Source organism: Branchiostoma lanceolatum, chromosome 1, assembly GCF_035083965.1.
Source record: "Branchiostoma lanceolatum isolate klBraLanc5 chromosome 1, klBraLanc5.hap2, whole genome shotgun sequence".
NCBI classification, from domain to species: domain Eukaryota; kingdom Metazoa; phylum Chordata; class Leptocardii; order Amphioxiformes; family Branchiostomatidae; genus Branchiostoma; species Branchiostoma lanceolatum.
This window is the reverse complement of record NC_089722.1, coordinates 36,731,554-36,745,175: the sequence shown is the minus strand read 5'-3', so window position 1 is coordinate 36,745,175 and position 13,622 is coordinate 36,731,554. Positions and strand designations below refer to the sequence as shown.

Below are 13,622 nucleotides of genomic sequence, written 5' to 3'. Positions count from 1 at the left end.
CATAGATGGTAAGGTAGGTTTTCGTTATTAATCATAAACTAACCTGTATGTTGAATTGTTTATATTTTATGAGGAGAGGCTTTTTGTGCTTGTTGGTTGATCTTCGATAGATATATATGAATGAAATGATAGAAGTGAAGTGAAGAAGGAAATAATGAAACTTAAACACCAAATGTTGAAAGACAAAGTACAATTCATGGAAAGAGATTTTGCAAATAATAATTCACACAACCTGTTCAAAACAGTGGGTGAACTAGAAAACAAACCCAAGAAACCCCTTAGCATTATTGTGGATAAAAATGGCACAAAATATACTAAACCCTAATGATGTTTTAAGGGTATGGGAGAAACACTTCAAGGAACACCTGAACAATGAGTTCCCGCACCAAGAGGAAGCCTTAGAGGATATCCCAGAGGCCCCTAGTAATACAGATAAAGGACCCCCTATAACATATGAGGAAATCAAAAAAGCCATACACAAAATGAAGTGGAGAAAGGCCCCAGGGGCAGATGAAATAGCTGCAGAAGCTCTTGCATGCGGGCGTGAAGCCATGTATAATATGCTACACCTGATCTTCACAAAAGTCTGGAATGAGGAAATCCCGCCTAGAGAATGGTCTAAGATGTTAGTTATACCAGTGCATAAGAAAGGTAGCAAGATGGACCCCGCTAACTACCGGGCCATATCGCTCCTTTCTATCCCAGGTAAGGTTTTTTTCCAGGATACTCCTAGACAGAATGAAGGATAGAACAGAAACCCACTTAAGGAGTCCCAATTTGGTTTTAGAAGTGGAAGAGGCACAGTAGATGCCATATTTGTTGTAAGACAAATCCTAGAGAAAGCTAGAGAGAGAAAGGTCAACTTACACTTCCACTTCATTGACTTTAAGGCTGCTTTTGATACTATTTGGAGAAAGGCATTGTGGAAAATGATGAGGGCAATAGGAGTAGATGGTAAAATTGTAAACATAGTAGAAGAGTTGTATAAGAACACACAGTGTGCAATTACAATTAACCGTCAAATCACAAATTGGTTCCAAGTTGGAGTGGGGGTCAGACAGGGGTGCCTTATGTCCCCAGTTCTCTTCAATATTTTCCTGGAGTTTGTAATGGACGAGCTGAAAAGTCTTGATCCTACCTTTCAGCTTCATGATAACCTTTCCACAGAGGAAAGGTATGCAGATGACACTACACTTATTGCAGCAATTCAGTTAACTGCAGCTCTCAACACATGAGCTAGAAGCTGCATGCAAAAAGTGGGGTTTGAATGTGAATGCTGCAAAGTGTAAAGTCATCTCCAGTGAAACAGAAGAAAACATTTGCATAGGGGGTACAGTAGTAGAGAAGGTCCCAGAATTTTTTTCCTTGGTAGTGTTGTTCCCGGTACCACAAATGACATCAAAAGAAGGTTATCACTTGCTGCCTCAGCATTTGGTCGACTAAGAAAAACAGTTTGGAACCGCAAGGACATCAGTAGATGCCTGAAAGTGCGCATCTTCCGGGCACTTATACTCCCCATAGATACATATGCTTGTGAAACTTGGACCTTAAAAAAGACAGATGAACTTCTCCTATTAGCCTTCGAAATGAGATGCCTACGGGCAATTCTCTGCATCACGCTCCGTGATCGCATACCAAATCTTGAAATCAGAGCCAAACTCGGGGCAAAAAAGACCATTGTGGAAATGGTACAGACGAGAAGGCTGAGGTGGTTTGGTCACGTCATAAGACGACCCCCACAAACACTAGTGTACAAAGCCTACAGCCAGTAGTTCGCCACCCCCAGACCCCGGGGAAGACTACCGAAGAGATGGAAAGACCAAATTGTGAAGGACACGGGCTTAAACAGTCGGGAAGCAGAGGCTAGGGCAAGGGACAGGACTACATGGAGGATCCTCCTGGAAAGCAAGGGGCCAGGTTCTGGCCTGAGCACGTAGGCAGGTAGGCAGGAAATGATAATTAAAATAGAAAGCATTTTTGTCAGCATTTTTCCCGGCTGATCTACACGTTTGGTTGCTTATCAATGAGAGGTGATTTGAAAGTTAGAAAAAATTAGATCAAAAAGTTTGATATGCTAGCCAGATATGAAAACCCACCAAAGACACCATGACTGTCTATTCTGACACAATTTTTTCTCTCGTTAGTGTTAGTGCTATTAAACCCCAAGTCAGTCCGACTTTGCAGTAACAACCGACCTGATAATCACCAGTTAGGCTAACTAAGGCTACTCTCCAAGCAGAGGAGGGGTTCCGGCAGGTTTTTGACGTGTTACAGGCGTTTTTGTCGGGCTTTCTACTTTGTCATTTCTTTTCCATCAAAGTTGGGTTTGATGAAACAAACAAAAAATGGCAAGAGTAGGAAGCCCGACAACAACGCCTAAAAACACCTCAAACACCTGCCGGAACCCCTCCTCTGCTTGGAGAGTAAACTTAGGCCCCTTCGAGTCCGCTAGACCGTGCGATCATCGCGCTGTGACCTAAATAGGATTCCATGACTTCGTAACCCATGACTTCGTAATTGGAATATCATACAAAATTTAAAAGTATAACTTAACTGGAAACACCCAAACAAAAGTGACACAAAACATACAAAGACTAATTTTGTCTTTATCCAGGAAATTCCTTCGGCGCTCTCTCAAATAGCTCGGCCGGAGTGTTGTCGCCACCCTAGTGGGATGGGGGTGTAACGCGATACCATCTAGGGCTACTTATCCAAAATAGTTAAGAAAATAGAGTCACAAAAGCCACTGTGGCTTTTCCGCTGAGAAACTTAATTGTCAGAGAATATTCCAACTACGGTACAAATATGGAATCAATCGGATCGAGACTCAAGAAATTATAGCCGTTGGATAGGTGGCATATCCGCGATAAATGGAAATGTAATAGAGAAGAGGCAGAGAAAAAAGAAAAGCTGACAAAACAGAATAAGCTGCGCGGATTTCACATGCTACGTTGCCTGTTATTTGTACCCTGCGGCGCAAAGGCGGTCCCTTTATAAAGAGAAGTCTAACCAGTTTTCTTACCCCACTACCGCTAAGTATTACGTCAATGGGGCAAGGATATGACCTTTTGGGGCACACGTATGCAGCAGACATAATCTATGACACGTTTGTGTGGTGTACGCGGTAACAACATGGCGATTTTCCTGAAAAAAGGTTTGCAATATTGGTTCGGTGTCCGAGGGCTGGCGTCCTTCCAGAGGCGAGGGTTCACATCAGTTAACGATTTCCCTGACAAGACCACAGATATAGAGGTACGTGAGCCAATCAGAACGACCATTTTTGGTGAATGACTTCTTTTTTTGGATGGCATAAAATATACACTCCACGAGACTAATATGTGTCCTGAAAAATCACTATAGTTTTTAAAAAAATATATAATTAATAAGGGGAGTTTCTAGACTCTCCTTGGCCCGATTGCCTCTACTGTAGGCAGATTTTTGCAAAAAGTTGGCAAATTTGTTTACTGTTTTGATTTCTGACTTCTTACCGTCACACATACGCCTATACACGAATATACATACACACATACTCTGACACACGCATATACATACACACACTCCCCCATGCCACACATATACATACACACAAACTCTCACACTCGCATATACATACACACAAACTACCCCATGCCACACACACATATACATACACGCAAATTCAAACACACATACTCCCCCCCACACACACAAACGCACACATGTACATTCATACACGCACATACATACACACATCACATACATACGCACATAAGCACACGAACAAACATACACACACAAAGTATCAAACCACGATGAAGAGTTTGAAATTGAAAATTCCTTATAGTCTAAACCGCATGGATTTGTCAGGATTCAGAAAAAATCGAATGACAAAGGTCCTAGTTGTTCTGTGCTTTAAAGTTGAGTGTAGTTCGTGATTTATCACCCCCATGAAATGTCATAGAGGTTATATTTTCAGTAGCTACAGTTATACTGTAGGTTTTATTCGATATAATAAAGTAGTTATTAGAATCGTGGGAAAATAGACCTAGATTGTAAAGTATGTTATATGTACATTGTCATACATCGTCACCGATGCAATTGTTGTGCCAAAAAATGATTCATTCAATTCAATCTGCAACTTTGATGTAAAAGTATGACTGAAAAGACCAGAAAGCACGGAAAACGTAAAAAAAAGTTTTATTTTGGATGTATGAAATTCGTTGAGCACCCTGTAAAATTTAAGGTCGCAGAGCGTTCGCAGCGCGTTCGCAGCGCGTTTGCAGCGCGTTCGCAGCGAGGTCGGAAGGGGATTTTAGTTATTTATCATCGATCTGCCGCAATTGTAGAAGAGTAAGCAAAACTTGAGTATAAAGCGACACTCATCATATCAATTTATTCACTGAATCATTTATCCATTCTTTCCTTTTTAGCAAATGCAAGCGAATACAAAGACCATCCAAGCTCCTCCAGTCGGCCAAAGTCAGTTCAACGTCCGAGCGGTCACCAAACACATCGAAGTGCAGTCCACGAGCGACCGCAGTCCTCTTACCGACAACAGACCGCTGGTACTGCTCTTCTCCTGGCTGTACGCTAGCAGGAAAGTGTTGGACAAACACCGCGTCTTGTACCACCGGCGGGGGTACGACGTCCTGACGGTGAAAGGGGACCCTCGGTACGCCTTCTCAGCCACAGGATTTGGGAGTAAGATCGCTGTAGACGCTCTGAAGTTCTTAAAGAAAGAAGCCAGACCCAAACAGCCGCTTCTCGTGCACAGCGCGTCTGTGGGGTTTGTTCCGTACGCCATGCTACTGAAACACGCGCAAGAAAACATGGAATATGGCGACATTCCGGGCAGGGTTGTCGGGCAGGTGATGGACGGTCCGGTCGGGGACACGAAGGGGAGCGCAGTCGGAGTCGGGAGGTCCATCAACAATCCCGTCGGGAAAATGCTGTACACTGGAGCAGTGTGGAGCTACTTCACCTTCGTGCCAGGAGTGCAGAAATCACAGGATTTTGTATGTAACATTTTCTTCTAATCTCGTGTCTATCTATCTGTCTGTTTGTCCGTCTATCTACTTGCACGCTTGGTTATTTGCTTTTGTCTGCTTGATTGGTTGTTTGTTTGCTTGCTTTTTTGCTGTCCGACTGGTTAATGTGCCACGCTCCTCCGCAGCGTCGAAAATCGCATTTTTATATATACCGACGGTTTGCCCACTAATTTATTTATTTAGTGTCAAATGTCACAGTACACTACATGTATTTGTTAGGTAGATGAGCTCATGCAATACGTGCAATGCATTAATAGACCGCATGAGGGCATTAATAGACCGCATGAGGGCTACTTCTGCTCCTTGGCCCGTGAACGCATCCGAACAAACAAACCTGTGTGCGATATGACCGCTCTTTCCGCGGAGAATGCCAAACTCTTCATCCAGTGACAAAATCGGGTTCCGTGACAGAACGTTAATTCACGTAAACTCGCGGGGTAATATAAACTCGGGATTTTAAAAAAACACCCTTACAGCGCCAACAATAAGGTACTTTGTTTCTTATCAGATCCTTTAACGTATCACCATTGTACAACATTTTAGCCCCCCCCCCCCCAAGTAAACTTGCATGTTATTCAGGTCGTGGACGTGTTAGTTTGAAGTGTAGAAGACCACATGTACTGGCGTGCCTACACAAACACTGAGGGTCTGTGATTAAAGGTTATGAAGACAAAACAAACATCCCCCCCCCCCCAATAATTTCCAAACATGTACAGTATGGTGTTTGACCACAAAATTTGCACAGAATTTCCATAATACCTCTAATTTCAATATCGTCGTGACATGATATGGCGTAAGTATGACGTCATTTATGTGATGGTATTGGCTAAAAACCGCCAACTGGCAATTCCGTAAAACCTAAGGGTATGAACCAATTATTGAACAGAAAATCAATGTCTGCCAAGACGCCTCTGGCCAACGGTAATCACGCTGACGTCAAAATGACGTCATATGTATTTAGCTAAAGCTAGTCAGAAACTCGTTGTCATGGCAACAAAAAACTTATGTTATTACTATATTGGTGTTGCCAACTAAATTCTATAATATATCACCTAGACTTATAGTCCTAGCACACGTCGTTCGGCAGTTTTACCCCCCCCCCCCCGTCTAGATAGATAGTTCAATAGGGTACCGTATCAATGGTTTTATCACTGATTTGGACACCTTATTCCTCAAATGTGTAGAATTACAACATTGAAATGCCGACGTCTTTTATGGCGATTTTTCTTGCCTTCCAGACCCGCTCGTACTGGGAAACACAGATTCCGAAGACGCCGATTCTGCTCTACGGTTGCCATAACGACCCGATGTCTACCAAAGAGTACAACGAGCGCTGCGTCGAGGGTTGGCGAAAGCTGGGCTGCGACGTCCGGCTGCAGTTCTGGGACGACTCCTCCCACTCCAACCACATGAGGCTGCACAGAGACGAGTACGTCAGCGCTTTAGACAACTACCTGGACACTTTGGAACTGTAAATGTAGTGTTTGTCAAACATGCACCGGACAAACTTGAACCACCTATGCATGAAGACCTCCTTTACTGGTGACCATATACATAGATTACACTTTTTCGGTAGCCCCTTATATTGTTCTTATATTGTTTTCCCTATTGATTTTGTTTTTTTGTCTTTTCCTTTTTATTGATTTTCAAAATGACAAAAAAAGACGAAGAAAGACCATGGCACACATGAAAGATAAGTGACATACATGTGCAATAACCAAGCTGATACATTAATTCAAGAAACAAAATCTGTGTGTTTTAAGTGATTTGTACAACCTTCCTAACCACTCAGATTTGTAAGGAAGGCGAAGGTTTTTTTCCAAACTTTTATTTGCACACTCGCATCAGTTTTGGGTTTCCCATGGTATGTTATCCATATAATCAAATCAACATGGCCTTAGTCTCAATGTAAATGCCAGTTCAGTCCGACATCACTGTAATATACGTCGTGATAAGCATCATCAGCCGAGCCCTTTAATCTCGCTACGACATAAGTCGGATTTATGTAACCCTTGACTTCATATTGGAATATCATACTTAACTGCATCTTCCATGCATCAGACACTGGTGCCTGCGAATGATTGATACTTAACGTAAAGGTATGGCTGAAAAGGCAACAAAACATACAAAGCAAATAAAGAACATTTTCTGTATGAAATTCTTGTTCGCTCTCTCAAATAGCTCGAATAAGTGAGGTCGCCACCGAACAGTGGAATAGGGATGTATAACGTACCGTCAAGTGGTGCATTGTTCTCATGTACCAATAGAAAATAGTCTGAGCGAACACTGTACTAGTGTACTAACTCTTTACAATTTTGGGAAGTTTGGAAAGTTTGCTATTCAGTATTTTTTACAGTGATTAGTGCGCTGAAAAAAGGGTCAGAGAATGTTCTAACTACGGTAAAAGGACAAAATAAATCGGATAAAACCTCAATAAGTGTGGCAATTAAAAATTATTGCCATAGCGAAGGTATCTGGATTGATCTTACTTCACTGTAAGGAAAGTACCAACGTAGCACTCTAGATCTTAGTTCTGCCATAATATTGTGCAAAACGCACTTAGAAATCAGAAAGGCATCTGCCAAGCAGATAAAGAAAGGCACCATGTAACTCGAGGAGTTCCTAGCATATGTTGAAAGGCCGGAGTACACTCCCGTTGTAGTGTCTTTTTTCTCTGGCATTATTGGATAGGTGGGGTGAGAAACTAGGCCGGAAGTTTAGAAAATCGGTATGCTGGGGCTCCTATGATCGTTTTGGTTGTTATTCTAGCTCTGTAGGATGTGTTTTCGAGGAGCTACTGTTGTTTTTCCGACACCGCACGCCTCCCCGTAAGGCGTTCAGTGTAGACTGCCCAAGCGGTAACCCAAGTTATTTATCGTTCCCTTTAAAACTTTGCCTTTCTTTATATGCTTGGATCTCCTCAAGTTTTGGTTTTCACAGAGGTTTTTTGGTGGAAGGCATGATGTTCAGCACGTTCTTGTGATAATAGATCAACTGGGATGCGCAAACCCTTTTCAAAGCTAGAATACTAGATTCGGTGAACTCCCTGACACACTCCGGACAGTACGAAATCGGACACCACGTAAAAGTAGGTCATCTGTCATCGACAGCTGAGTGCCTGGATGCCAGACTTGCTAATGAGGTATCAAGTTTGAAAAAGTGACAGGTGGGAAGCTAGAATACTAGATTCGGTGAACTCCCTGACACACTCCGGACAGTACGAAATCGGACACCACGTAAAAGTAGGTCATCTGTCATCGACAGCTGAGTGCCTGGATGCCAGACTTGCTAATGAGGTATCAAGTTTGAAAAAGTGACAGGTGGGCATCCACAGAGTTGGCCGGACGGATTCCTGAAATTCCTGTGGAATTCTGGGAATTCTTGCAAATCGGGCCTAAAATATACTATTAAGCTTGCCCCTCAGGCTTCGCTAAAAAATCATAGCCGCTGGCTAGGTAGAACACCCCTCTCGAAAAACAAAAAGATGTGAAAAAAGGAAGAAAAGAAGCAAAGAAGAAAGAAACAGCTGATAAAATAGAATGACCTTAGCGGATTAGACACACTATTTGACTTGTACCCTACGGCGCAAAGATGGTGTCTCTAAGAGATGTACTACTAGTCTTACCGGTTTTCTTACGCCCCTACTACGTCAAAGGGGTAAGAATGTAACATTCGCGGCACACGCATGCAGCCGATATGATTTAGACACGTTTGTGTGTTGAACGTTAAGAACATGGCGTTTTTGCTGCTAAAAGGACCACAATGTTGGCGTGGTGTCCGAGGTCTGGCGTCCTTCCAAAGGCAAGGGTCAACAGCGGTTAACAACCTTTCTGACAAGGCCACAGATATTGAGGTACGTGAGTTTACTGTCGGCGGATTTTTGAGATAAGTCGGCAAGTTGTTTAGGGTTCAGATTACATACAGTCACGCACAGACACAAACACACAAGTACACACACACACACACACAGACGCAAATATACACACACACGTACAAACACACGCAGACACGCGCACACAGACACACACACACACACACACCATGCAATGTTAGACCTCTTAATACACTGTACATGTATCAAACAACGAGTGTTCAAGATTTAAAATTTATAGATACCTTGCTGCAAGCAAGTCTGTACAAACATGTAAGGTCAACTTAAAGTGTCAAGGTGACAACAATTTCAAGGACTAATAATTGTCTAAACTAAGTGTGTCAGAATACAAATTAATTCGACTACAAAAGGGTCTATTTCTATGGTTTCAAGAGCAAGAGTTTAGAATTTGTAGAGACGAGGAAAAGTTTTTGAAATATTGAGGCAGCTACCTTTAATATATGATGTATACAGTGCCTTATGTGCAGTCGACTAGTCGGGTGTAGTGACTTGAAAAGGGAAAGTTAATTACACGTAAAGTATTTGTATTATTAAAAACTGGTCTGCAAGTTACGCAACAGATCTGTAGGTTACGTGAGGTTAATTACGTTCAGAGCGTGCCTGTCAGACTGTCCTCATCCAAATTGTGCACGAGCTGCAAGTAATCATTATTTAGTCAATACCACAAAACAACTATTAGAAGAGCAAACCAATGGTCTCTGCATGATCAGGGGTAGATTTGTGTCGGGGGTTGGTATATAAGTATCTTTTAATCATTTTTCGAAGCAACCAGCAAACAAACAAACAGCCAAGCGGACAAACAGACACCCAAACGTGCAAGCAGACAGACTGACACACTTAGCCTGGAATCCGAACCGTTCATAGCTCCCGAGTCTCCTCTTCGCAAATAGAGACTCGGGAGCTTTGATAGGTTTGAATTACAGGCCTGACACACTGACAGACAGAGTTACGAACGCACGAATCTGTACACACACCAAAACCCATAACGGTCCGTCCATAGCTTCTTCAGTTCTTCTCTTTCAAACTTTTAAACAAATTCGGTCACTGCAGTTCTAGAAAAGCCGCTAGAAGATCAAAACCCACACTATACCGCAGAGCTAGTTATCGCTCAAAACATGTCCATAGCATGTCCATTTCAATAGACGGTGATTGGCCTGCGACCTAGATTGGAATAACATGTAACTTGAATATAAAATTATGACTTAAATGAAAACAAAGCACACTAAATGTTAAAAAGATTCATTTCTAACGTATGACATTCTGTCAATTGTTTGGTCGCAGTGTGGTCGCAGAGAGGTCGGATGTGGAATGGGGATTTTAAGCCCATTTTGCGCTGGGCCGCGACCTGTTTATGACTAGTTGCGAATGACATTTGCCAAGTTGTTTCCGAGGTTTTTTTTAATGAACGCCAACCTGTTGCCCGAAGTGGCGATCGTTTTTAAATGTTCGAAATACGCAAGTGGCGAAAAATGACGAAAAATGAACCAGATGCGAACTAGACGCGAACTTTTATCCCATTCGTCGTCCAAATTCGCCATTCATTCTATACAAAGTAATAAGTCCGTTTCAAGGTTTGTTTCATGTACAGTATAAACATACTTCATTACAAGCAATTGGTACTAAACACATAATAGAGTGAAATCTGGTATACCGTTTGTGTCTGTTCGTTTTTGTTTTTCTGTCGAGGTAACGCCCATATAAAAAACCTTTATGTTATTTATGTTGCACCAGGTATCATAAGTGAGCAATTTTTTTAATTGCAAATCTTTATTGATGCATTTTGGTAATTTTACATTGGATTTTAATTCAGTGACAACACTGTGATTTCCATTACCTAACTCAGTGGGGTTTTAACCGCGAATAGATCGCACGTCAGTGTGACTGCAAGGGAACATTTTTCGTAAAAGTCGACGCCACTTTTAGTCGCCGACAGGTCGCGGCCAAGTGAGACAGAGATTTAGGTGTTTATTTACCTGCCGCAACTGTAGAAGAGTTGTACGCTACTAAAGCTTGAGTTGATATTAAGCGACACCTATTATATTAAACCATGTATCTATTCACTGAGTGTTTTTTTTTCACTCCCTTTCAGCAAACGCAAAAGGACACAAAAACCACGCCAGCTCCTTCAGTCGACACAAGTCAGTTCAACGTCCGAGCGGTCACCAAACACATCGAAGTGCAGTCCACGAGCGACCGCAGTCCTCTTACCGACGACAGGCCACTCGTACTGCTCTTCTCCTGGCTGTACGCTAGCAGGAAAGTGTTGGACAAACACCGCGTCTTGTACCACCGGCGGGGGTACGACGTCCTGACGGTGAAAGGGGACCCTCGGTACGCCTTCTCTCCGACAGGGTTCGCGAAGAATATCGGACTAGACGCTCTGAAGTTCCTAAAGGCAGAAGGCAGACCCAAACAGCCGTTCGTCGTGCACAGCGTGTCTGTGGGGTTCGCCCCTTACGTCATGCTGCTGAAACACGCGCGAGAAAACACGGAATATTGCGATATTGTAGGAAGAGTTGTCGGGCAGGTGATGGACGGACCCGTCGGGGACACGAAGGGGGCCGCGGTCGGAGTCGGGAGGTCCATCAACAATCCCGTCGGGAAAATGTTGTACACCGGGGGACTGTGGAGCTTCTTCACCTTTGTGCCAGGAGTGCTGAAATCACACGATTTTGTATGTAATATTTTTTCTTGTTACCTTCACCTAGAGGGTTATTTTGGTGGAGTGTGTGTGTGTGTGTGTGTGTGTGTCTGTGTCTGACACCTGACTGTCTGTCTATCTGTCTGTGAAGACGATAACTCTAGAATGCCTGGGTGAAATGTCTTGATATCTAGTAGGTGGGTAGGTCTTGATGAGACCCTGAAATGATTGGATTGCGGACCCTTCAGCGACTTTCTCAGATACTGCATCGTGACTTTCGTTTTCCATATCTGGAGTTCTGGACATTTTATGGACATGACAATAGATAGCTCTGAAGTAGAAAATGAAGTCGTGTGAGTTTTGGTCCTCTAGCTGCTTTTTTTAAACTACAGGAACCGAATTTGTTTTAGTGTTTAAAAGAGAAAAATTGAAGAAGTTGTGGAGGGATCGTTATGGGTTTTGGTGTGTATATATCTCCGTTCGTCCGTCTGTCTGTCAGTGTGTCAGTCCGTGTGCTTCTATGTCTTTGTGTTTTTTTGTCTGTTTGGCTTTTTTTGTTGGTTGGTTGGTTGGTTGGTTATTTGCTCGCTGTCTGATTTTGTTTAGATACACGTGTTTTGTGTGTATGTGTGTTTATATATACATATATATATTTATGTGTGTGTGTGTGTGTGTGTGTGTGTGTGTGTGTGTGTGTGTGTGTGTGTGTGTGTGTGTGTTTGGTTTTTGTGTCGCAGAGCTTCCAGGATTCCGCCAACATCACGGTTTTTATGACGAAATATCTGGACTTCCAGACCCGCTCTTACTGGGAAACACAGATCCCGAAGACGCCGATTCTGCTCTACGGTTGCCATAACGACCCGATGTCTACCAAAGAGTACAACGAGCGCTGCGTCGAGGGTTGGCGAAAGCTGGGCTGCGACGTCCGGCTGCAGTTCTGGGACGACTCCTCCCACTCCAACCACATGAGGCTTCACAGAGACGAGTACGTCCGCGCTTTAGACAACTACCTGGACACTTTGGACCTGTAAATGTAGTGTCTGTCAAACATGCACTGGTGATGACCATCTGGTCGTTGATAAATTACTATTGACCATTAATGCATAAAGTCCCCTTTTTTGGGTGGTCCCTTTTATTACTTTTCAGTAATTAAAGTATTCAGAATCATACGTATGATAATCGGCACCAATAATATTTTGCAAATTAGCTATCAATAACGCTATTTAGAATTCGTTTCGTGTTAGTAATTGGGGAAAGTTCTTCTAATTCCATTGACGGGGCTTCATAGGGACGATTATGACACCACCTTATGCTTCGGTCCCATTTCGAACGAGCCTTTTTTAGGGTCCAAGCCTGGTATTGCGTAGATCTCGGGCTGTTTTTAACACTTTCGAGCGTGACCCGAATCAATTTAGCCCGAATTTAAATTCGACGCGGGTGCCGGTAACAAATAGACGCTGTGAGTTAAAGCCCCCCTCTCACTGGACCCGCGGTACGCTGGCGGCGTCGCTGCCTCCTAAACTGGATTTGTGTTACGTATACCCTAAAACCGTGCGAACACTAGGGGGTACTCCCGGTACCCGACAGTCCACCAACAAATTTGTGGCTTAGGGTCCGACCGGGACTACACCCCAACGGTCACCGGCGCAATTGGGACCTAAGCATTAGACGGGCATAAGAGTTATACTCGTTAAACATGCACTTGCGATGACCACCTGTTGATCAACACGACCCGATCATCGAATGGTACAAGTCGTGAATCGTAAGCAAATCTATAACAAAACATGTATAGATACTGGTATAAACAACAGTACACGAGTTAAACATACTTAGTCTAGAAGGTTGTTATACTAAGATAGGCGAGTACAGTCAGTTTCTTAGCTTCTCGCTCATGTGTGGATGTGAAAATAGATTATGCTTCCTTATACAGGGTTTCTCTGAACGCATCAAAAACTATAAATTTTTCCTTTGCATTTGGGAATGGAATTTTTTTCTTTGATAAGGTAAAAAGTACAGTCCTTTCCTTATAATATAGTTTATTATCTAATATGAAATGTCGTTC

The 13,622-nt window shown here is 42.9% G+C and overlaps 2 protein-coding genes across 2 annotated transcripts; both read left to right on the top strand.

Moving 5' to 3' along the window:
* The first annotated feature begins 3,039 nt into the window (after positions 1-3,039).
* LOC136421557 (uncharacterized) lies at positions 3,040-7,185 on the top strand. Its single transcript, XM_066408921.1, has 3 exons — positions 3,040-3,252; positions 4,410-4,994; positions 6,266-7,185. Exons 1-3 carry the CDS (start codon positions 3,100-3,102, stop codon positions 6,500-6,502), a joined length of 975 nt encoding a protein of 324 aa, XP_066265018.1. The 5' UTR covers positions 3,040-3,099; the 3' UTR covers positions 6,503-7,185.
* Positions 7,186-8,652: 1,467 nt separating this feature from the next.
* Positions 8,653-13,099, top strand: LOC136421560 (uncharacterized). Its single transcript, XM_066408936.1, has 3 exons — positions 8,653-8,880; positions 11,009-11,593; positions 12,355-13,099. Exons 1-3 carry the CDS (start codon positions 8,761-8,763, stop codon positions 12,589-12,591), a joined length of 942 nt encoding a protein of 313 aa, XP_066265033.1. The 5' UTR covers positions 8,653-8,760; the 3' UTR covers positions 12,592-13,099.
* Positions 13,100-13,622: the final 523 nt, after the last annotated feature.

Bases quoted from the DNA above. Each gene is read 5' to 3' on its own strand.
- LOC136421560 (XM_066408936.1), top strand. From the start codon at position 8,761: ATGGCGTTTTTGCTGCTAAAAGGACCACAATGTTGGCGTGGTGTCCGA. The intron at 8,881-11,008 runs GTACGTGAGTTT...ACTCCCTTTCAG, and splicing joins ACAAGGCCACAGATATTGAG to CAAACGCAAAAGGACACAAA. The intron at 11,594-12,354 runs GTATGTAATATT...CTGGACTTCCAG, and splicing joins TGCTGAAATCACACGATTTT to ACCCGCTCTTACTGGGAAAC.
- LOC136421557 (XM_066408921.1), top strand. From the start codon at position 3,100: ATGACACGTTTGTGTGGTGTACGCGGTAACAACATGGCGATTTTCCTG. The intron at 3,253-4,409 runs GTACGTGAGCCA...TTTCCTTTTTAG, and splicing joins ACAAGACCACAGATATAGAG to CAAATGCAAGCGAATACAAA. The intron at 4,995-6,265 runs GTATGTAACATT...CTTGCCTTCCAG, and splicing joins TGCAGAAATCACAGGATTTT to ACCCGCTCGTACTGGGAAAC.